Below are 25,001 nucleotides of genomic sequence, written 5' to 3'. Positions count from 1 at the left end.
CAGAAAGCCTGTGAATGAGGGGAAGAACCAGGAGTTTCAGCAATGCCTGTTGGCATATTCTTTCATTTGGAGGTTCTAACACCTTACTCCTGACCTGTTTCTCTGCCTTGCTCCAGTGATACCATGATGTTACAACCAAGACCTGTCCAATGTTTAACAAGGGCAAATATACACTATACACCTGATTTTGGGGTAGGAAGAAGGAGAGGATTTTATGATAGAGACATTGCACTAACCACTGTATTAAAGAAGTTGCACTGTTAATAAAACCCACTGCAAATATCACCATCTAGATTGCTTATGCAATTTTAATTCAGCCTTGCCTCTGCGTGTGGTGCAATCTATTCTAAATTAAATGATCACTAAGATTAGTGGCTTGCTCCACAAGACCTCTGCTGCAAAGCAAACACAAGAAAGTCATTAAGTCCCTTCCCCAAAGAACTTCCAGTCTTGGGAAAACCAGCCAACAGGGTGTGAAGAGAGCCATTGCAGGAAGGAAGTGGGGAAGGAGCACTTAGGATAATGAGCTTCAATAGAACAGAAGCATTTACAACTAGATTATTTTTGGAGAACTGTTGAGAAGGATGGATAAATATAATTATTCATAAATAATACAGCCAAGATAAAACAGTCCTCCCTGCTAGCCGGACAATGCTCCTGCCTACGGATGGGTCCAGGGGTCAAGTGGACTGTTCATCTCACCCCCCAAAAGATGTATGGTTCACCCCACACCTGTAACCCTCCCCTAAAACATCAAGTGCTTGTAACCCCATTGTCCCGAGCCTTGTTCCAACCCACCTTGAAGCCCCTTGGAACTTCCCCTCCTCTTGGAACTTCCCCTCCTCTTGGAACTCCTCCTCTCCTAGAGCATCCTCTTGTCTCTCGCCTCCCCCATCCTCTCAAGCCTGGCCACGTGCTGCGTCTGGCAGCTCGAGGCAGGACCTTTCTGCATCCCCAATAAACCTTATACCCCAAGAGCAGCCTTCAGAGATCTCTCGGCTCCATTCACCTAAACCATCCTGGAGCAGACAGAGCTCGATACAGAGAACTACACTTGGACAAGAGAAGCTTCCATGAACCCCCTATAGAAGCCTTTCAGTGCCTAAAGGGGCCTACAAGGAAGATGGAGATAGACTTTTTACAAGGGCACCTAGTGACAGGACAAGAAGGAATAGCTTCACACTGAAAGAGGGTAGGTTTACATTCTATATTAGGAAGATATTGTAAGGGTGATGAGGCACTGGAACAGATTGCCCAGGAAAGATGTGGATGACCCATCCCTGGAAGTGTTCAAGGCCACATTGTGATTAGGTAAGTGTAAAGATCTCTCTAACCCAAACCAGTCTATGATTCTGTGAGTCTATGATTATTTTTTCCCTGGTGACAGAGTAATATTAAGAAATCAGATAAAAATAATTAAAAGCAAGAAACGAGTTTCACAAGGGAGACACAGCCAGGGGATCCACTGACACAAAAGGCAAAGGGAAAGTTTCAGCACTGGAAAATACAAATGTGAAGCAAAACAATGGTGATTTTGTGGTTATAGCAATGCATTCCCCCTACTGCATCTCTCTTACCTTCGAGGAGGGCTGCAGTGTCTTTATCGAGCTGTGGCTAGCTGCTACATCCAATAGCTGACAGCAGCCGGGCCTGTTGCTGTCCCATCACCCTAGAGCCACTGTGAGCACTTTGCCAGCCACAGCCCTTTGGGAATTGCCCGAAAACAAACTGCTTTTCAAAACTGTTAAAGTTAAAATGCCTCCATCTCTCTGCCAGCCCCCTGTGAGGAGTCATGCTCACTGGTCTCATGTGGCTTGCACAGCCCTCACCAGCACACATCATGGTGTGTGCTTTCCCCTCCAGCTTTAACCACACAAGTGTGGCTGTGTTACACTCTTTCCAAGCTCACAGCTAAAAAGCCTCTGCTGGACATGGGAAGGAGAATTTCGTCCCTTCCTTAATTGCCTCGGGCACAGCTAGCGAGTGCATTTCCCCAAAAGAGAGCAGTATGGTTCAGCTGACAGCAGAAGTTCGACTGTACAAATGCAATCTAAGCTCGGTAAATGTAGTTCGTGTCACACCGTTTGGGAGCTCCCAAGGGAATGAAGGGGCTGGAGAGCCCTTCACGGGTCATTTGGTCTCATAGCCTGGCAGCTATGTGTGCGTGTGTCCCCCTAGGGACTGGGCAGTGACTCATCACAGCCCTCCAGTGCCATCCACAGAGCTGCCATGGGGCAGCCACAGCCTAGGGTAAAGGCAGTGCTGCTGATTAGTCCCATCAAAGCCTGTAGGAGCACTTTCACCATCCCCTGCAAGGCCAAGGATGGTACTCTCACCCCTCACATCTGATGGGTATGAGGGCTCTCTACTCCCTCCTACCACCCTCACCCACAAAGAGCTTAGCCTGCACAACTACAGGCAGGAGAGATGATCCAGGCAGCCCAAGTCCCAACACATCCTTCTGAAGTAAATTCTTAAAAATAGGTAAATAAGTTCAGCTCTCCACAGGATCTCCTCTTTTCCTTGCCCACACAAACCAGCCTGTAGCCACTCTGATCTGTGGGTGCATAAAGAGGAAGGGCACTTTGTCTCCTCCTGCTAGGGCCACAGGTCATACATGCAGCAAAGCAAAACCTCAGCCCTGCTGCTGGGCTTCCTGCACCCTCCTGCCAACTCCCTGCCAGCCTCATTTGCTGTGCCAGAGTGGGTGGTGAGCACAACCCAACCTCCAGAGACAGAAGATACACTGGCATCACTTGTACCCCAGTGACTACAGTCTGAGGAGAAATGTACCTCAGAAAACTTGATCTCAGATCTCAAGGAAAGCCACATGGCAGAGATGTGGCAGGGTTTATAGTCGTTCCCTGGTCATTCATGCTGTGCCTACTGGCAGTGATCCCTGAAGAAGGATGCTTCCCATTATTAGTCTCCTTTCCAGCTTCTTCCCTTCATTTCAGGTTTAAGGCAGTTTATTTAAAGGTATATATTTTTTAAAACCTTCCCATTCTTAAAATAATCTCTGCTTTGATAATTTTTTCAACTGTTTGTTGTGTTGGTTTTTTGTTGTTGTTTTTTGGGGTTTTTTGTTGGTTTTTTTTTTTAGTGGCAGTTTTCTATCTGCTGGGCAAGCAGCCCCGGCCGCGGCATCTCCCCGCGCTCGGCCGCAGCGGCGGCGCCCCGAGCTCCCGGCGCCCCGCTTCGCCCCCAGGCAGGAGCAGCTCCATCCCTCAGCCAAGCGCGCCCTTGCTGCGGACCCCGGCGCCAGAACTCGCCCAGCGCCTTCGGCCGCGCCCCTTTGGCAGAGGGGCAGCCTCGGGCAGCCGAGAAAGGCACGGGCGGCGGGGCCCCCGCCGGGCGCCGCGGGGTCCCGGGGCAGGGGGCGGGCGGGAGGAGGTGGCCAGCCCGGTCCCGCCCCGTGGGTCGGGCCGGGAGCCAGCGGGACCGGGACCGGGACCGAGCTCTGCCCGGCGGCAGCAGCGCCCGACGCGCCGGGGTAAGTGCTGATTGCTGCCGCCCGCTCCCCTCCCGCCCGGTGCCGGCAGTCCCTTCTCCCGACCCTGCCCGCTTCTGCCGGCCCGGCCCCCGCCAGGGCACACGGCAGCCGGCCCGGGGCGCCGCGGGGAGCGCGCAGCTCCGCCGCCCTCGGGTGCGGAGCAGCGTGAGCGGAGCAGCGCCGCAGCTGGAGACCAGCCCGGAGCCACCGCCACGCCTGACCCCGCGCTCGGACCGGCAGCCCTCTCCGCCCCCGGAGCTGCCGTGTGGGCCGGGACAGGCACCCGGGCCCCTCCGAAGCGGGGACCCACGAGAGGGGCGTCCCTTTCCCCCTCCTTTCCCCTCCCTCTGCTCTTCCCCACGGCTGCGACCCTTGTCCCCATGGCAGTGTGTCACCCCTGGAATCGCAGCGTCGCGGCTGGCCTGCCACCCCTCCGTGGGGGTATCCAGGTACGCCGGTATGAGCCTGCCTTGGCAGCGCCCTGGCCAGGGGCAGAGTGAGCAGGACTGAGGGGCGGGGGGCGGCCTAAGGGATGAGGGACCTGGCAGGGCTGGGAGGGATCTTGGGAGGGAAGACTGACTTTGGGGTGAGAGTCGAAAATAGTGCTTGTGGCTATAAGAAACAGAATACAAGACAGGAAACTCACAGCCAAACTGTGTGTTGGGATGCCTTATGCCTTCTGGTTATATATATATTATAGGTGATGTTTTGTTCATTCCCTGGTCTGGCCTTGCTTATCACCTAGGCAGCTGTTTTTTCCAGCAGTACAGTACCAGCCTTTCCTGGCTCCAGACAATACAGAATTCCCAAAGTGGGAACTGTGTCTGTGCAAGGGACACAGTAAAATGAATCCTGCCTTTGAGTGGCTGCAGCAAAACTGTTTTATGAACAGTCCTGGACCCAGCAGCAGCACTCATGCTACAAGAGATCTTCGTGATCCAGTGGAAAGCTTAACTTCTTTGTCAGGGTTGGGCAGAAGAAAGATAGAGGAGACAAGCACAAGCCATAAGAGATAGTTTCACCCCTGTTCTGAGTGATCTGTGTTTGCAAGACATGGGGAAGTTCAGTTTCCATCTCATTCAACCCTTGTCCTCCTCTCCCAGCTACAATGCATCAGGGGAGAGTGGCACTAGTTTTAAGGATGAGTATATCCCAAGAGACTAGAGCAATTTATACCCATGGCACAGCTACTCTTCCAGGAGCATAGCTGTGCAGCAGCTGTGCACCACAAATGCTGCTGTTCAAGGGGTGAGGTGAAACAGAGTCATATTTATACCGCTGGCATGGCAATGCTTTGTCCTTGCTTTTCATACCTGTCATACTGATGATGAGTTCAGCAACAAGAGCAGTAGCAAAGGAAAAAAAGATACAAGCCATTAAATGTCATGGAACAACCTCAGTACAGCAGCTTTCGTATTTCTGGGGAAAAATCCTCCTCTTAAATCAAGGAAGGGTAGGTTACTGAGAACAGACTTGAATCTATTGTAACAAAAAGAAAGGCAGAGCACCCTCCATGCATCTTTTCAGTATTTCATCCCAAATATCAAGTTAGTTTGCTTTTCAGCACAGGAAGCACATCTGGCCAGGTATAGAAAACACAGACACAGTATGGATGGAATGGGAGTAGCACTAGCAGTCAACCCTTTACAAAGCAGGCAGGGCTTGGGACATGCTGCAGGAAAGGAGGAATTCTGGAGGTGGTGCTTGCTGCCAGGCTGCCAAACACTTGAGTGTGTGAGGTTATTTTTTGATGAGTGAAGGAAGATTATACTTCCCAGAAGAAAAGATATAAGTTCCAAATTTTGGCCAAGCCCTAGTATGTTTGGGTATCTATGCTGGGTCTTGCTCATCATTTCAAATTGTTGTCTTTCAGGCTGCACTCTTGCCCAGCTGACTTGTGGCTTTGGTGTGGCTTTGGTCCATCTCAAAACCATTGCCCACTTTCCAAACAGCTGCATTGATTGGTAAGATCCAGCTTTCACATGCACACAGGAGGTGAAATCTTGCGTTCTTCTCTTGGTTTAGATTCAGTGAAAAACAGAATAGGCCAACCAAGTCTTTAAGCAAAGCTCTGCCTGTATATGGGCAGAGAAAAGACCTTTCTTTTTGGCTTGAAGGAGAATTCATACAGAAAGTATAAAAATCATATTAGTAGCCACAGAGGGTACTGTTTTCCACAGTCATTGCAGAGCTCTGATTTTCAGTCCTCTCTCTTTCTCTTTACTGTGGCAGCCCCATGGCCCTCATCACTAGAGCCAGCAGCCATCCTAACGGAACAGACCCCATTCCCTGTGGGGCAAACAGCACCACAGAGCCTGAGCTGCCCCATTCACACGCCTACTATGCCCTCTGCTACTGCATCTTGATTCTGGCTATCATCTTTGGAAACGTGCTGGTCTGCTTGGCTGTGTTGAGGGAACGCACCTTGCAAACCACAACCAACTACCTCGTGGTGAGCCTGGCAGTGGCAGATTTGCTGGTGGCTACTTTGGTGATGCCGTGGATGGTGTACCTGGAGGTGAGTACCTGTCAGAAATGGTCAGCAGAATTGAACCACACCACTGCATGCGTGGCCATGTTCCTAGTGAAGGCTGTAGCAACATTTAGACTGATCTGTGGGAACAGCCCTGGAGCTGTCCTGCAGGCTGTGTACTGCTTGGGTATGCTACATGGATAAAAAAAAGGATTAAGTGTGTGTTGAGGGGGGGCGGGGGGAGAGGGGGGGAAGCCATCCCAGCAAGATAGAATTAGACTCTTCAGTTTGATTGCAACTAAAAAATATTATTAAAAGTCAAGTTTTATTTCAGACTGGAGTAGTCTATCAGTTCAAGTGCATTCCAGTCCTTAATGAAATCATATTATGCTTTGCTTTAGAAAATACTTGGCACTCACTCTTGCTGTGGACAGTGGGACTGAGGCTCATCTGTGGAGCAGTCTCTGCCCCACACAATGGTTATGATTTGTGAGCACAACAGTAGGTCCATTTCCTAGCTGTGTTTGTAGACCTATTCAAGGCTAATTTCCGTCTGTGGAGCTTGGATAATCAAAGCAGCTGATGCAAGAGTCATCCAAACAACAGAGAAGAGAGCTCATACACATCCCAAACACGAACCACCAATCCTGGCATTGCACAGGACTTCCTATAGGGCTGTAGGACTCCATCAAGAGTAAGAATTAAAAAACAGTCCAAAAAGCCACAAAGTTTTTTCAATATTTGCAGCTGTTTATGGATCAGCAATGCCATCAATGAAGCAGAAATGGCATCATGCTTCAATTCACCATGAGCCTGGAAGTTGCCAAAAAATCATTCAGTCCCTAAAACCGTGTAGAATACCTATTCATCTACTGAAGGTTTGCCAAATCAGACTTCAGAACTGGCCCTTATTTATGGAGAAGCTTAAGGTGGATGAATGCCTCAGATTTAAATGCCACTTGTGAAGTTTGTGCTTTACACTTCATTTTTAGAGTCATCAGTGGCCAGGAAATGTGTTATTTTATCAATCATGCAAACCAGAACTGTCTCTTTTTGAGATATCTTTTGGGAAGGCTGTGACAGAGCAGCAACAGGAACATTTTATGGCCTCAAAATCCTCATCTCCTCTTAAGGAGGTTTCTGGCACAGAAGTGTTATTCAGCAGTGTGTCTAGCAATCTTCTGTGGGCCAACATATAGGTCTGACACACCAATACTGCTGCCCTCTTCTTTACTGATCCCTGGTGCTGTGGCTGCTGAAGCTCACCAAGGTTTCCAAGGCAGTGGCATCAGGGTATCCTACCCTGAGTTTTGGGCATTAAACACATTGTGCCTTGTAGTCATTGCACAGGCAGAGGAGGACATGCAGCAGCATGGCTGGGAACACCCTCCTCAGTCTTCTCACAACACCCAGTTCTACCTCCAAAGGGGAAGAAAGCTTCAGGAGGAGGTTGTCACTGAGGTCTAATCTGCTGAGACCATGTGGGAGTCACACTGTTTCCTCATCCTGTCTCTCACACAGGAGCAGTGAGACCTAAGCTGCTCCGTGAGCTCCAGGAGCTCCACTGGACTGGTGTCAGAGGGGGGACAGAGCCAAGTTACTGCAGCTCAGCAGTCCTGACCACGAGTGCTCTTTGGACTCCCACCATGCAAACCCACAAGCAGCCAGCCATCTCACAGCTGCAGGAGCCAGCAGCAGCCCCAAGCATCAGCTCTCAAACACAAAACCCTTCAGCCTGCTTAGATGCACCACTGCTTTCATGCCTGCCATTTCCTGATGCAGCTTGGTTTCCTGCTTTCCCATCCATGTGCTCCCCAGTGTGGCCACCACTCGCATCTGAATTCGTATCACCATTCGTATCCGAATTGTGGGGATTCTTTTGTTTATTTTAAGAATTCAGGAGAGTGGTGGATAAGCATAATTTAAAAAAAATAATCATTGGGCATTCATAAACTGGAAATCTTCTTATAGAGTTTGGAAGTTAAAAATAATAACACCACAATTTTGTAGATAAAGCAGACTGGTCATCAAGGAAGATTGCGTGAAAATCTGATCTGAATAGTCTATAGGGATCATTAGCACTGTGTTTGGTAGAGCCAGGATTTCACCCTGGACACTATTCTGCTGCATAATCACTGAGTGGTAATGAGAGATTGTATCAGCTCATCTCTCTGTAGTTTGCTCTCATCAGTTTTAAGAGATTAATATTTGACCATCCACCTCACCCAGGCAGATGTGAGGATTCATTCAATTAAATACCTGCAATATCCTTTGAGATTCCTGGACAAAACAATACTGGAGAGATAAAGAAGAAGTACCCCGCCAGCACATGAAAACCAGAAATGCAGACTAGCAGGTTCTAGCTGCTGTAGCAAAGATGATTAGAACAGAGGAATAAAAGGAAGAGTAGAAATAGAATTTCAAAAATTTTGAACAAGGCATATAATAAAAAGGCTTTTCTTCACTGTTAAATTCTGGAATAAATTTTGGGTTCGTATACCCCACAGGTAAACATTAACTACTTCATTAACTACTCCAGCAGAGCTACTCCCCATCTCAGAAGTGGCAGGTGGAAGTGAGAACAGGTTTTAAGCCCAAACATTTTGGTCTGTCAATCATCCTCTTACACAAGCTACAGTCTAGTATGCAGGTGGCGTCATCTGACAGAATCATTCTTGAGAGGGCTCACTTCTGAGCCATCCCCACCAGCATCTTCTTCAATGTTAATGGTTCACATTCTTGAGCTCAGCATTTTAACATGCTCAGGACCTTGGAAACTCCCTCAGTTAAGTGTGTGTTCATCTGCTGGGTTAGCAGCAGCTGGCTTTCATGTGAACACCTGCCATTGGCTTAGTAAAATATTCTTCAGACTCCACAGCTCACAGAAACTGCACTGCTTTTTGCCTCAAACTGCAGAAACATCCCTTACTGGGTCCCACTGCAAAGGCTTCCAGCATTTTTTTAATATATTTTGAGGTGGTCAAGCAGATCTCAAAATCTGAAACTAAAGTAAAAACAGTGTAGTGTTTCTTTGGAAGCTGAACCTACGCATTAAAGTCCCTAATCTCAGATGGACAGCCTTCAGTTTGCATGTCTTGTAGCTCACCTAACTGTGCAGAAAAACTCAATGGTTAGGTTTGACTTTTTCCCCTTTACTTTTTTATAAGAAAACAAAGGAGCACCACCATTATAAAGAGAACTGGAAAAGAAAGCACAGTTCCCTTCTGCATTCTGCAAGCCAATTCCCATTTCCTTCCCCTGCATTCATTCAGGGTCAGAGGGTCTAATGGAAGACTGCCTCGTTCAATACCTGATTTCTGAAATGTAGCAGCTGGGTCCAGCAGAGAACACCCTCAAAACACAGCTCACCTCAGCAATTTTCTGTAGCCATGTGTGGGAATGCTGCCATTTTCAAAACCATTTACATTTCTTGGGATTATTTCTTAAACAATTCTCACAGAGTGAATTTTATATTTGTACAAATGCTTTTCTCTGCAGGGGGCTGCATCTTTTCTAGGCACCAACACTCACAGGGTTGATCCACTGCCTGAGAAGCCAGCTTACTTGTGGCACCCTCTTCAGTATGGTCTGGGATGGGTATTTTTGAATGGGTTTTGAAAAGCTCCAAAGATGGATCCTGCACAGACTTACCAAACAACTGGCTCCACTGTCCCACTGTCGCTGTAGTCAGAAAAGTAACCTTCATGACCAGTTTGCACCTTTCTTCCAGCTCATTCCTGTAGCCTTTTGTCCTCCCACTGCACCACTGCTGTGAAGAACCCAGCTCCATCTTCTTAGCAATTTGCCTTCAGCCTTTTCAATAACCTCCCACTAGGCTCCAGAGGGCTGCTAGTCTCCCAACCCTCAGAGCCATCTCTTTTCCGGACTGAAAAAGTCCTGCTCCCTTAGCTGGTCCTCACAGCTGCCCCAACCCCTGTGGATTGTTTTGGTGGCTCTCCACTGGACTCACTCCTATTTATCAATGGTTTTCCTCTACTGATGCCTTAAAACCAGGTGCAGTATTCCAGATGTGTCTAAATGTGAGCAGAGAGACCAGGAACTAGTGGCAGTTTTTGCTTACCTCCCAGGACCCAGCTGAAACAGCAGGATCTACAGGGCTGAAGGCTAAATCCAGGCTCTTTCCCAAGCATGGACTTTCCCCCTGTTTTCTCTCCTCCTCCCCTATTAAGCACAGGACTGGGTTTGTTTGCAGCTGAACAAGGAAGCAGCCTGCCCTCCATCTCCTACAAGGAGTGGGCAGTGAGACAGACCACCTCCCTCAGAATCAGGCTCTCATCCCAACCCCAAGGACAGCAGGGACATGCTTGGAACATGCTTGTCAATCAAAAAGGTTGTTGTCAAGAATTTGGTGGCTGCTCCAAAACTTTTCTCCATTGCTAAGACTGGCTGTGGCTGAGGTTTCACAACCACGCACTTCAGATTAAAAATTTGAAACGACCAGAACAACAGCTTGGTAGCAACTCAAGCCCCTTTATCTGAGTGGCCTGTGAGTTCTCACTCACCTCTAATAATCGAAATCTTTAACTGAGATAAGAATTCAAATAAGGTTTTTGAGAAGCCTCAGTCTCAGATCTCAGTTTCATACATAAATGCAAAAAATTTGCAGCACTTTTCCAGCTTGCTGCCTGCAAGAGCACTCTGGCAGCTAAGCTGAGAAAGACTTTCAGCCCTTAGATTTTCTCAGATAATCATTAATCAAAGGATAAATACAGTGATATCAAATTTAAATCAATTTTTCATGTTAGACCTTGAGAGAAGTGATAGCTGCTGTTTCTTCTCCCTTCCTCCCTCTGCAAGAGCAAATAATGGATTGAAATTAAAGTGAGGCTCCTTCACTACACCCTACTACTGTGTTATCTTGCACACAACACAGATGCCTCAATTTCCCTCTGCCCATCACTATGAAGCTCCTTCAGCTGCTGAGATACTTGGAGGAGAGCAGCTCCTCTCACAAAACTTGTCAGGACCTGGTGCAGAGCAAGGCTGACAGTTTTGTGTCGCTGGCACAGGTGACCGGAGGGGTCTGGACATTCAGCCGTATCTGTTGCGATATCTTCGTCACCATGGATGTAATGATGTGCACAGCCAGCATTCTGAACCTCTGTGCCATCAGCATTGACAGGTGAGACACAGCAGCATCCAGAGGGACAGCCTGGATATGGGGGCAGCCCTGTGCCCCAGTGGGGCAGGGAAAAGAAGTGGGGTGAGCACAGACAGCATTGGTGTCTTCAGGACAACAAACCCCTGAAGGTCTGTCCCTGCGACTACTGTTGTTAGTGTGGCTCTGCTCAAATTGTGCAAGAAGAGGTCTGTGCTGGAGGGCAGGGAGACACAAGTAATAAGACATCCCAAATAGATGGTCAACCACATCCTCAAGCTTTTTAAAGGCAGGAACCACAATTGGTCATCCAAATCCCACTGAGTGTGGAAGAGGGTTTCTCCTTCTGGAGATCTCACTCGTGAAGCTTTAATAAACAAAATCCTACCATATTCACAGGGAGAGATGAAGATTATTGCTGTGTAATCTTGAGCTTTGCTCTGGTTTTCTGCATTTTAAAACTGAGCCTATTTTAAGCAATGCTGAGGGCTGGGAGCCAAAACTTTGGCACATGTGATCCTACTGGGACCAAGGAATGAGAGAAGGGAAAAATACTGCATGCTATACCTTTGTAATGTGTGGTTCAAGGATAATAATGCAAGGCAGCTCTCAGTGCTGCTTTGGACTGGTGCTTCTCCATGGGAATCTGTACCCACATTTCAGTTTGCCTCTGTCCGCAAGACATGGCCCCCAGGCTCTCCTAAAGATGAGACTCCTGTGCCTTCCAAATCCTTGCCCTGCTGAGCTGCATCTCCTGGAGCGCCCCAGCAACCGAAGGTCCTTGACAGCCTGCCCCCAGGCAACGTTCTGCCTGTCAGGCTAACACCAGACCAGGCAGCTGAGACAGAGAGTTTAGTATTTTGTGGTTACTCCAGAGAGGGCTCTTTCACAGCAGTGCCCATATAACTCTAGGGGCTTGAGGGCTAGGGATTTCCTGGAGTTTCTTGATCTATCTGTTAGCCCAAACCTTGTAGCTTTGCATGCTGTGGATTCTGCTGGGCGTTTCTCTGCAATGCTGCCAACTAACTCTGATTTCCTCTGTTCCTCCCCCAAATGCCCCGCTTACCATTTCTACAAATTGCTGTTCCCATCATCTGATTTTCTCTACTTTCCTCTTCTATTTCTTCACCACATTCACTATCATGTTCCCTGTGCTGCTTTCACTTATCCTTTTAAAAACCTGGTCCTTTCCCTCCCTCCTTCCTCTGTCTCCTCTTCCCGGAGCTGGTTTGGTCTGCAGATACACCGCAGTGGTGAAACCAGTTCAGTACCAGTACAGCACTGGGCAGAGCTCCTGCAGGAGGGTCTCTCTCATGATTGTGATAGTCTGGATGCTGGCATTTGCAGTGTCATGCCCTCTCCTCTTTGGCTTCAATACTACAGGTAGGTGATACCCTGAACTATAGCACACAAGAGGGGTTGGCAGTGGAGCTGCCCTATGTATGGCCAGGTCATTTAGCATGGGTCTTGCAGATTTGCCAAGTTACAGAAAATTTTAAGGAACTAGAAAGCACACTATGAAGGGAGAGAAAAACCCCCATAAAACCCCCATGCGCTCTTGTCTATAAACTTGCCATTTGCTCAGGCAGACACTGACTATCATTCTAAAGGGCAAACTGGCCTGTTCTACTGCCAAATCAATGCCCATCAAGGTGTCCAGGTCCTCAGATTACTATCAAACAATCACTTTGAGTGCATGGAGCAAAACGTGCAGCACATACAGCACACACACACACACACACACACACCAGATTTAATGGCATCTTGCCGATATCAACAGGTTCAGAAGCACAGTTTTGACACTGATACAGAATACACTTCTAAACAGCAAGGATTGCATATTAGCATTGCTTATTAGAGACCTCCTTCCTATCCAACTGGCTGTCTGCTTCCTTAACTAATCCCTTGAGGAGGGCAAACAATTTAGCCTCCACCTTGGAAGCAGGTTGGTCTTTTTCCTTTCGCTCAGTTAGGGCAACATAGTCTCCCCTGGAGGCAGAGGAGCAGGGGAGCCTTCCTTCCCACTGAGTCACAGGCAGAAGCCTCTGTTCCCCATCCATTCTCTCCCCAGTGCTTGAGGCAGGAAAAAGATGGGACTGGGAAGTTCTGCTGCCGCCCTTTGCCTGGTTCAGACAGGGGTGGATGCACACTCTGCATCTGGACAGCTCAGAAGCTGTCAAAGGAATAGGAGAAAGGGTGGGAATAGACATGAGAGAAGAGAAGAAAACAGCTGCTGGCCAGAGGAGCAGTAGCCAGTAGCATGCTGGCTACTGCTAGATGGCCCTGTGTTGGGTTCATTTTAAGCATCACTTAGGTAATTGGGTAAGCCAGAGCATAATCTTCACTCCTTAGACTGCCTTTGACCCCAGCCACCTTTTGTCTCACTTTTGGACTGTAACTGGCCAACACACCAGAGCTTCCTTGTACCAAATCAAATCAGCTTAGCCACTCCCCTCTCTCTCTTCTCCTTCCCAGGGGATCCCAGTGTCTGTTCCATATCCAACCCTAGTTTCGTCATCTACTCCTCTTTGGTGTCCTTCTACCTCCCCTTCATGGTGACCCTGCTGCTCTATGTGCGGATTTACCTCGTGCTCAGACAGAGGCAAAAGAAGCGAACCCTCACCCGGCAGGGCAGCCAGAGCGCCAGTGCCAAACCGTGTTATGCACACCAAGTAAGAGCCACATGAACCCAGCAGGAGCTGTCAAAAAGGAGAGGAATGCATCATCTCTTCTCCTCAAAGGGTTAAAACACAGAACAGAAAGCATAAGGAGGGACATAACATGTTTTCATCCCATCCCTTGCTATAAACCATGATATTTGAGGCGCAGAAGCTCCAGTTAAATCCTTTTCAGACCTCTAGAAAGAGAATATTCCCTGTGTATCTTTGCCCTTTAGAAGCATCAAGAAGAGCACAGCCTACCTTAGTATTTCTTCAGAGCAGGGTTTTCTCAGCCATGCATAAGACTTCATTTTTTGCATAAATTCTTCATTTATTGATTTTAATGTCTTCATTTATAGATTTTTGCTCTATGAAGCTTCACTCTCAGGGCTTCATAGGCTTTAACCTTTGTTATTAAAGTAAAAAACCCTCTTCATGTGACAGACTTAAGAGGGCAAAATACTCATGGTGCATGCAACATTTGTTCCACTGACCTTTCTAGATGAAATATCTATAATATGGGAACCAGCACAACAGTTTGAAAGGAATTACCTGGTCATTCATAGACACTCTTTTTACCCGATTTTGCACAGTGAAGCTACATCAAAAGAGCGGGGATGCTGAGGGGAGCAGAGCCAACACAAAAATACAGATGGGAGGTTAGTCGAGCAGGTATTCCTGCTCTTACTGTTCTCATGATTCTCTTGGGTGGGATGGAGACAAAGAGTTGTCAACTGCTGGTTCACCCCCAAGTCAATGCAGAGGACATGGTGCAATGTAAGAGGCAAGTGAGGTTAAAGATAACTCCTACAACTTCCCTCATCATCCTCTGGCCCAATGAGCAGTTTGGATGGTTTCCAGTTCCTCTGTGGCATTGTCTTTTGCAGGAACACATGGAGAGGAAAGTTTTGCCAAACAGACGCCAAGGCGCGTTTTCCCCCTGTCTCTCGCTCAAATGCACAGGCCAGGAGATGTCTACAAAAAGGAGGTTGCTGACCGTCTTCAGCCTGCAGCGGTACCGAAGCTTCTGCCACAAGGCATCCCTCACCAAGGCACCAGGGACTACCCAAACCAGCAGGTGGGAAGAGAGGAGGAGGAGCATGAAGCCAGCAGTGGAGGTCCGGAGGCTCAGCAATGGTAGAACCATCAGCAGCTTGAGGCTGGCCCAGCAGCAGCCCCGACTGATCCAGCTGCGGGAAAGGAAGGCTACACAGATGCTGGCAATTGTCCTGGGTGAGTGAGAGACATTCTGCCTGTGGGGTGCCAAGGGGGTGATGGTTTGGGAATTCCAGGAGCACAGAATCTCCTAATACAAAATTGAGATTTAAAAAAAAAAAAATGCAAGCTGGGCCTTGGCTTCAGCTATTACTGCATCACAAACTTAGGAGAGACAGTAGTGGGACATTTAGAGATCTAGAATAATGCTCCCAAATGTTGAGAGCCACCTATATTAGTGTTTTATTTATTATGTTTTGTTACTCTTGTGTTTAAAATCAGTGGCCAACAAGCACTTCTTGAGGGAGCAACAGCCAATACCTTTGCTTTTCCTTTTCATTTTACTATTACAAGGCTGGAACAATCCTAAGTTTCCATACATGCAGAAGCTCTTAGATCTAATTACAGAAGGGGAAACTGAGGCAAAGAACTGCAGAGGAACCAGTTCATACAGCTGGGTAGAGAAGCCAGGAGACTGGAGTTCCTGTCACCTGCTGTGGTCACCAGATGCACCGTTCCCCCACCCATTAACTCTGTAGTAGCACAGAAATAAAGCAGCCCTCATCCTAACTGATTAAAGGAGCTGAGGCTTTCCCTCAAAGTTGTGGCCACTTGCTTTTGTCTATCATCTGACCACTTCCAAAGTCCCATACTCTTACAAAGCTGGTCCCAAGGAGCCCAAGTTTTGCCAAATTCCTGTGTCAGGAATAAACATGGTCTTCAGTGTTTGTGAAACAGAAACAACATGGAAATAATGAGGGGCTGGAGGGAGAAGTCACCAGTGCAGGCCCCTTTCCAAATAGTTGCTGCTCTAAACTCATGGATTGTTTTCTGCCTCTCTCTAAAACCAGGGGCATTCATAGTCTGCTGGCTGCCCTTCTTCTTGATTCACATCCTCAACGCCCACTGCCCATCCTGCCACGTGCCTCCAGGGCTTTACAGTGCCAGCACTTGGCTCGGGTACGTCAACAGCGCTCTCAACCCCATCATCTACACAACCTTCAACACTGACTTCCGCAAAGCCTTCCTCAAGATCCTCTGCTGCTGACTGTGGGGCCACACTGGGCTGCGTGGCTCTGCAGCAGCCCCCTGGGAGGAGAAAAAGACAGGGACAAGCCAGTGAGTCCCTCAGTGCTGGGCACAGCCCTGGGTGTGCAGCAGATCAGCCACCGCAGGGCACCGTTCCTGGAAGCTGACAGGCTTGCAGGGCACACGCGACCCAAATGCAGATGGCATCTCTCATCTCTGCTGCCTACATGCTGGAACTGCATTTGCCCTCCCACAACTGGAACCTCAGCCTGCAGAAGGCACCCAGCTCATGCACAGCAGTCCTAGTAGGAGGACAGAACTTGACTTCTTTGATAAGGATCCTGATCTCTTCAGTCAGGAGCCAAGAGTGAAAACTGGACAAGGAGACTTAGAAAAGGAGCACTGATGGAGAAATAACAACTTTCCTGTTGTTTTCATCAAAAGGTTTGCCTGTAAAACTGGCTCAGTCTAAGTGCTTGAGAAATTCGCCCTAGTTGCAAATGAAATCTTCCCTTGGGCTGTCAGCTTGTATTTTACTGCTCCTTGCAATGTAGAGAGGTGGCTGCTCTCCCTCTGGTAGGTCAGCTCACATGACAAGTGCAACACTACCCCGGGGTCTCCTGTCCTCCTGACCCAAGGATCAGTGATAGATTGGCCACTGCTTAACTACCACACACCGCAGTGATTACTAGGGCCACCAAGAGAACAAGGCTCTTGATAGCTGCCATAGATTCAAACCTGTTTTTTCAGCTGGTTGCATGCACCCTGTCTCTAAACTTGTTCACAATCTCCTTGGAACCAATCTTCACCTGTGCTCCTCTCCTGACAGGAGCACTGCTAGATTTAGGGCTTGTACCACCTGGCTGCTGCAGTAACTCCATTTACAGCCCATATCTGGGGGAGAACTGTTTCATAACATTCCTCCCAACAAGAAGGGATATTTGCCTTGGGATCAGCCCCAGGACTCTCCCTGACGCCCCTTGCCAATACTCTTGTCTTCACATATGGCATTTGTATTTCCCAGCATCCAGGAGCTAGCCAAATACAGTCTGGCCATGGTCTCCTTTCCCATCACTATTCTGCAAAACCATCTCCAGTAGTTTCTGGATGAAAAAAAACAGCCAAGACCTGATGTACCATAAGCTGGTCTCGTGTCAGGGCACTCTAAATGCTCTTCCCCTCACATAGACAAACCTGGCATGGGCCAGAGAACCTCGACTTGGTTCTCTCATTTTGCCCCCTTGCTGTACTGGATCAGAGGCTTCAGCTCTCACTCCCAGGACCTGGCTTAGTTGTGCTGTCAGCCACGCTCGTTTGATAGCTTTGGGCATAACTCTGTGTGCTGTTCCTGTCTGTGTCCCTGCCACAGCTTCTCCATCTGGGAAGGGCTTCCTTTCTTTCCTAATATGAAGCCAAAGTCATTGTCCTCTGCCTCCAGAGCATATAGCAGAGCTCTAGCTGCTACTTTGGTTTGTCTGGGTTTTAGGAGGAGGATCTTGTGGAGAGCATGTGTCATTTGCCTGGGCAGGTGCCCTCCATACTGCATTGTAACTCCCTTAACCCAATAAAACACAAATGTAATTGGAAGTTTTGGTATCTTTGTGATTAATGTACCTCCTTCCATAAGCCTTTTGCCATCTGTAGCCCTCTTCACACTTTCCCTGTAAAAAATTATCATCCACCTGGACACCCACAAGAAGTCTTTATTATTACTTGCATTTTCCTTGTAACTGGGAAAGAAATCAAAGGCTGCTGTAAGCACTTCCAGCAGATGAATTCTGGAAATACAGTCAGTTCGTTTCCCAGCTATGCCAGGCAGACATGCAGCAGTGTTACTCCATCTACTCAAAGATGCTGGATAGCACAGAAATCACTCAGCACAGAGGACAGGGGAGGTATGAATCAAGTGAACCAACCTATGGACAGATTGCCACTCCAGAAATTCTCATGAAGATGCTTCATAACAGAGATCACCAGTCCAGTTGCTTTATATAACCATTGTCATAAAGGAGGAAATGAAAAGAAAGATCTTTTAAAGGATGACTAGGTCCATTTCAAGACCTGGCCTAGCATCTCTCAGGGGTCAGTTTGATCTTACTTGAATTTGAACTTATTCTTCAAGGAGTGATCCCCAAGATGATGCAGGATAGAAGTAAGAACAGAAGGTGTGGCAGAAAACTAAGAAGCATTTTGGTGTCCACACAGCTATAAGGGATGAGGTAAATTCTGTATCTAAACATATGGTCCTTTCTTTACTAAGATCTGAACTACCAGGTCACAGAACTGACTAGAGAGAAAAAAAAAATAAAACAACAACAACAACAACAAAAAAGACAGCACAAAACCCTCACACCATTACAAAAACTTAACTCAGAACCAAAACAATCTCTGTCTCCCCCTCGCTCTAGTGCTGCTTGAGCACCATGCTCAGTTTTCCTCTGTCATTATGAACATAGGTGATCCCATAGAAAATGCCAAGGAACAGAAGCAATCAAAGGTGCAAGCAGTTGATGCCCCTCCATCCTCTCCAGCAAGCCAGAGAGATTGCTGAGGGCCCCCCAAGACACACCTCCGCTCATTATTTACAGCAGAGCAATATGCATTCTCCAACTGCTCAATGTCTCCTACTAACCTTAATTTTCTACATTTTCCTCCTTGCTGTTTTGTTTTCCCTGCCTCCACAACTGGCTGGGAGAAGTGAGCTGTGATGCTGTGCTCTGCATTCTGTGGGGATTCATTTACATGCTGACATTCACATTAGAAAAGCCTTTGGATAATGCAGAAACCTCTCCTGCAGAGAAGAGGGAGCTCAGAGGCAGGCACAGGTTGCTGTGGCAGCAGGGCCGGGCAGGTGGGCAGTTGCAGCACGGGGCCCTGCAGGGTGTGCTCACCTCCACCAGCCCCACCAGGCAGCTGCAACGGGACACCTCAGATCCCCTGTGCTGGAAGACATTGGTAAATGAGAGAGCAGCCAGGAAGCAGCTCCACCGTAGCTGAGGGGAATGAAGACCCTTTGGAGATGAAGGAGAGCTGACAACACGCATGGGGAAGATCAGCCCCACCTCCCACAAGGTACAAGGCAGCCATCCAAGTACTGCCTATCTAGGCACATTTACAGCACGCCTGAGAAATGGACTGATAAACACCATTTATCCCCTGCATCCACCATCTCCCAGCTCACAGAGCCATGGGCTGTGGCTCAGCTGCTGGAACCCAGATGAATGAGCCCACATATCCCACAGTTTGCTATTCCACGTGTACCTGGGGCTCCCCATCTGTGACAGATGTGCCACATGTTGCACATTAAACCACAAAGTAACCCAAGTTACTAAAATCCTAAATGGTACCAGGCACTGAACTGAAGCCATCTAGAGTTAAAACCAAAAGCTCTTATGTTGCATTTTACACTGTAAAATACAAACAGAGAAGAAACCATAAAACACTCTACTTTGTCAGAGGCACAATAGGCACCAGATCATGCAAGAATCTTTAAGCAGAAGAGGACAAAGGTCCATGGGCCATAAGACAAAACAATCTTCCATGAGAAGAAAGCTGATTCCTGGAAAGGCAAGGAATTTATGGAGGAGGTGGGTTTCACCTGCCATCAAAGATCAATGCTCTGCAGGTGACACTGCTCAGTGAATATTCTGCAGGTACCTTGCAGCAGCTTTTGGACATGTTATTTTAACTGTCCCAGCTGCAGATATTAAAATCCACATTTGCCAGACTACAAGGACAAAGCAAAGCTTTGGCAGAAAAATCTCATTTCTCCAGGTAACCCTTCTTAGGTCCCTTAGGGACTGGCCTGGCCTGGCCAGATGCTCAGCTGGATCCCACGGTGGGGCTAAGCACAGGGAGCTTCCCCCTTGGGAAGATGAGGGAGTACACCTGGAGTCTGCCTCTCTAAGGGGGATTGGAGTGACTCTGTTCCCAGCTGTGATCAGCACGACCTGCTCAGGATGGCAGCTTCCCTGGAAGACAGAGCTTGGCTGCAGCTTATTGCTGTTGCTGATGTTTTCTGAAGGATGTCTAATCAATGCCAGCATTTCAAGGAAGGATCAACAGCCTGGAGGCTGCTGATATGGTGACATTCAGAAAACTACAAATAGGAATTATGGACAACTCAGAGGACACTGGTAGCAATCTGATTAGTTTCAGCTAAGTGTGTGATGGCTTGGTCACAAAGTGACAGACCCTGACAGCCTTCAGTCTGCAAACGCAGCTGGCTGCGAGGTGTCTCATCTAACAAGAATGGGCTCATCAGTTCTTTCTCTGGCCAATGCAAGTATCCCAAATCTGCATAAGCCTTTGAATGAGCCACTGAAGTGAGTTTTTCCTTACCTAATGGTAATAATGAATTAACATTAACATAACAATGTCATCTGGCCGTATTTTGCCACCTGCCTCATGAGCAAAGGAAGGCTCATAAGACTATAGAAATTTAAAGGTGTGAGTGACTCAAAACTGAACTTCTTCAAAGTCAGCATCAGCTGCTATGTACCTCTTGGTGAATGACATTGAACAGGATGTGGAAGATGCATCCCAGACCAATGCTGCCTTTCCATCTCAAAAGCCACTGATCCAGTTATTCTCTGTTACTTCCCAAATAGCCAATCTTAAAACATAGCAGTGGCTTTTCTTGTTATGCCTTCCTGGCATCACTCATGCCATCTCTCCTTGGTTCTTTACTGTCTCAAATGTCAGATCAGGAGCCCACCAGCTCTGATGCCAACCACACATTTCTACAACAGGGATACATTTTCTCTGAGGCCCAGGCCAGGAATTCTCCTGAGCTTCCTTCATGACTCTGGAAGTGAATTTCTTCCTGCCTGACACTGGTCTTATCCCTGAATGCCTCTGGAAATGTGAGGCAAAGAAAACCCCTGGGGCGAAAGAAGAAAACGAACATAATTAAAAATTAATTTCATTATAATGATTTAGGCACTTCAGTGAGACAAGCATCAAGCTTGTTGTATCCTTGGTGATGTGGGAAAGACCTTTCTGGCTTCCTGCCCTTAGGGACTCTTGTCAGTTTTAATAAGTTTTACTGCACAGCTGTGAGCATGGCAAATCCAACAGCCCAAATAAAGACCATTTTTCACCAGACAGAAGCACAAATACTGAGGGAATCACATTTCTTTCTGCCATCCTGTGTCATGGCAGAAGGGCTGTGGTGCAGGTGTTCTGCTCACCTTGCCATGCCTCAGCTGAGAGGCAGCAGCACTTCTGTCTCTCTGTGGGGGTGAGGTCAAGGGACGTGAGCTACAGGACTCCCTTGAATGTTTGTGATGGCACTGGCTGTGGGCAGCAGGGGAGATAGGTACCAGAGCTGAGTCCAGCACAAAGTACTCCCATCAGCCTCAGCTCTGAAGGCTACCAGCATTACTCTGTGGCCTTTTGCATTTTTTTCAGCTGTTGCTGAATTCCCTGAACCACAACAGAGTGCTTCTTCCTCCTCAAGATGTGTGCAAAACAAGGGATGAAAAAAGGCACATGCCAGGGGCTTCTGCAACTTCATGTTGGCAGTACTACCCACGGACATACTGCACAGCTCCCACTCTTTTTTTTTTTTTTTTTTTGCTGGCCTTGCCAAATCCTAATCATCCCATTTGCCTATGTTCCTTCCTCCCAGATGCTCCATCTATCTCCTGCTCCCTTTCTTGAAGAGGCTGCATCTCTTTAAAGGCTTCAGCTTCCTGCCAGTCTGTTCTCTCATCCCAGTTCCCTCAGCTTTGTCTGAGGAAAGCAACTGGCTTTCCTAAGGGCTGGTCAGCTGTTTTTCAGCACACAGCACTACTGAAGTTGACATTACTTTGTAGATGGTTCCATTCTGGCCCAGGAAGGACAGTATAAAAAAAGCTCAAGACAGATTCCTAGACTCTGCTGACTTCCTGCAAGATGCATCAATACCTCCCCTGATTACCTCATCAAAAGGCAAACCAGATGTTCTCATGTGGAAGGAGGGAGCAGCGAGCACAAAGCATTGCTACAAAGCCACCTTCATGTCACATATTACAACACATCCACCAGCTCTGAAAGGCAGCCAGCTCAAGAGCACCAGGTGTCACAGCACAGGCATGGGTCCAGGAACTCTGGCAAAAGGACCTTGGAACTCTCCTTTCTTTGTGAAAGTCTGTGCTGGGCCATTACATATAAGAGCCATCAGTTTTAGGTCTTTTCTTGATCAGCACCCTGCAAATCAATCAACTCTGCACGTATGGGCAGTAAGACACACCTTGTCCTGCAGAGCCTCTGGCATGAACCACTGCCATTGCCTTTCCCAGTGACCACTCCCTTGAGCCAGAAAATGCTTTACACAGTAGCAGCAGCATAGGGAAGACAGAAGTCTGGTTAATCCTGACCTGTCTGGCAGATCCAAATGCCTTTATTTATAATTCCTTTACCTTTGGTCCTCACTAAATAGATTCCTAGATTTTCAAGCTTCAGAAGCTTGAAATAATCCTGGTTAACCATATAGCTCCTTCTCATCCAAAATTGCTTCCCAAAGAGCTCTGCAAGACATTCAGACACACAAATAGCTGAGAACAGACCAGGCTTTCTCCCAAGATTTTGTAATGATGGGCAGTAAGCAAGGCCAGGAGCTGGAGTTGTGTCAGAAACATGATAGAGCATCCCACTGTGTTGCACCTTCATGTGACCAATGTAATTGAACACACAGACAACAGATGGAGACTTACCCAAGCAGTCCATCATCACCTCATTGTGAGGCAGGAAAGGTGCTGCTTTTTCAAATCAATATGTTTCCAGGGAGGAGACTGTGTACTTTGACAGATGCCATTCCCATTGGCAACACCAACAGGGAAGCAAGAACATTTTACTGCACCACTTTTGTGGCAGCACCAACTTTGCCAGTCTAGATCCAACTTCTTGAAGGAATTTAAATTAATTCTCTTTTTGTTTGAAAAGTCCTGTCATGGACTTTTCATTGTGGAATGTACATAAGGATGGTAACGTGCTTGAACATCTTTAATAGTCTGATGGAGTGCTGCATTACCAGAAAAGAGATGAGGTCCCTAGTGAATTATGTCTATCACTCCAGAGTAGTACAAATAACACCATTAAACTGGCCTGTACCATCATCTATTTCATGCATGCCTTCCACATCACAGAGGAAACAGCTCTGAAATTACTGAGAGAACGGTTTGTTTAAACATTTTATTGAAGCCCTTTGTCTACCACCTCAGGTTGTGAATCAAAAATCAACAAGGTTTGGGATGAAGGAAAAAAAAGCTACTCAATGCTTAAAAGCACCTCTGAAACATACATGGAACTAAATTTTCTATGCATAAAAATCCCATTATCTGAAAACCCACTGGACCTTACAGATGTAGAAATAAATTGAATACCCTTCCTGGAACATTTCCAGTCTTGGGCAGCTCCTGCGATCCTGCAGAGCCAGAGAAGCAGACCTAGAAACTGTCAGACAAGGCTGGATATACACTGTGTGTGTCTTGGACATTGTGTCCTAGTGATTTAGAGGATAGTGTGGATAAACAGCAGGAGGGGGGTGGGAAATTGCAAACCTGAAGGAAAGGAGAAGTCTTTTTTGTAATAAGACAATTTGATTTTCCTTAGTACACTTCAAAGGATACCTTTGAAACTGCTAAGAATCTGCAACATTAAAATAGCTCTGGAAGGAGGAAGTTACTGAGCAGAATACTGATGAAGTGGTCAGAAAGACACAGGCCTTAACATGAGACCCTGACAGTTATTCTCATCAGTGTGAAAGGTTTTTCTTTATTAAGGGGAAGATTACATAAAAAGTTGCTAAGGAGAAGATATTCAAGGGTCTAATGTTTTTGCAGCACACCATCTCTTTTGTATTCTGCTCTGCTCTTTTATATTCTGCCCTTTGGGGATGGACAGCAGTCAAGGATGTTTTTGCAGTCTTCTGTGCTTAGTGAAGTTAATTTAGCACAGACATTTTTCCACTCCTTATTAATTTTAATTTTCACTTCTTCATGGAAAGTTTAGCTTTCTTCATGCAGTTTTCATCCCCATATTAGGGCAAGAATTCTGTCTTTGAAAGAAATTAGATCTCTGCCTGGAAATAAATTTTAAAACTTTCTACGTTAGCATGAAAAATGTTGCTGAGATTTTACAGTGCAAACTAAGGGAACTGACATGTTGAGAAGTTGTATAAATAGAACACATTAAGATGGTTTGAGTGTTAGTCATGTTTGTAACTGTATTTATTAGATACTGAATGATGTAGCTGGTCAAATTCTGCCCAGTATAAAACGGTTTACTTTGTGCAGCCATGGTACACAGGTGCACACACAAAAGATAGCAGAGAACTCTAACAGGAAAGACTAATGGGTAGGACTGGAAAAAAAAACATAACACAGCAGTATGGAAGGACTGGAAAGCCCAAAGTAGAGAAGGGTTTTTGAGAATAGCATGTTAGTGGCACTTAGCTTAGCAGGCCACTAAGATCCCAGTACAGCTACATTTATCTCCTGATGACATCCAAGCTGGGAGATAAAGAAAAATTAATAAATACAAATGATTCAGAGAGGTGGGGTATGACGGGGAGACTGACTGCTCACAAGTAGTCCCCAAAAGGTGTAAGACAGCAATTCCAAAACTATCAGTAAGGTTATCAACCTAAGAAGTATGCAGGAAATAGTGAGGAGGACACAAACACCAGTACCCCTTGTCCTGTGTGTCATCCCAGAGCATCCCTGACTGACCTGCTGGACACAACCATCGTGGTGTCCAAGGGCTGGGCTGACTCAGGCATTTTGGTGATTCAGTGTCTGGATACAGGAGTGTCAGTGAATGAGAAGTCTCAAAACCTGTCCCCTCCCAAAATATTTTGCGCTGCAACATTGTTAGAAACAGACACTGCAGAAACAAGCATTACAAGGTCCCATGCACTACCACTGCATTCCTCTTGAAAGAAACAGAAATCATTTTTGTTTCATTAGAATTCCTGCCCTTTAAGTTAGGCAGACCTTCTACCTCATGCTGTATAGCCAGGACACCATC

At 47.1% G+C, this 25,001-nt stretch overlaps 1 protein-coding gene across 2 annotated transcripts; it reads left to right on the top strand.

Moving 5' to 3' along the window:
• Nucleotides 1–3,418: 3,418 nt before the first annotated feature.
• Nucleotides 3,419–17,576, top strand: DRD3 (dopamine receptor D3). 2 transcript variants are annotated; one of them, XM_021548820.2, is made up of 7 exons: nucleotides 3,419–3,493; nucleotides 5,726–6,011; nucleotides 10,997–11,109; nucleotides 12,326–12,468; nucleotides 13,561–13,757; nucleotides 14,633–14,978; nucleotides 15,812–17,576. In XM_021548820.2, the coding sequence occupies exons 2-7, from the start codon at nucleotides 5,730–5,732 to the stop codon at nucleotides 16,006–16,008; spliced, it is 1,278 nt and encodes a 425-aa protein (XP_021404495.1). In that variant the 5' UTR covers nucleotides 3,419–3,493; nucleotides 5,726–5,729; the 3' UTR covers nucleotides 16,009–17,576. The 2 variants fall into 2 exon arrangements, with proteins under 2 accessions (XP_021404495.1, XP_021404498.1); XM_021548823.3 differs by lacking the exon at nucleotides 3,419–3,493 and adding an exon at nucleotides 3,612–3,942.
• The last annotated feature ends 7,425 nt before the right edge of the window (nucleotides 17,577–25,001 follow it).

This window comes from Lonchura striata, chromosome 2, assembly GCF_046129695.1.
Source record: "Lonchura striata isolate bLonStr1 chromosome 2, bLonStr1.mat, whole genome shotgun sequence".
Classification (NCBI taxonomy): Eukaryota; Metazoa; Chordata; class Aves; order Passeriformes; family Estrildidae; genus Lonchura; species Lonchura striata.
The sequence above is the reverse complement of the archived record's forward strand: the minus strand, read 5'-3'. Positions and strand labels throughout refer to the sequence as shown.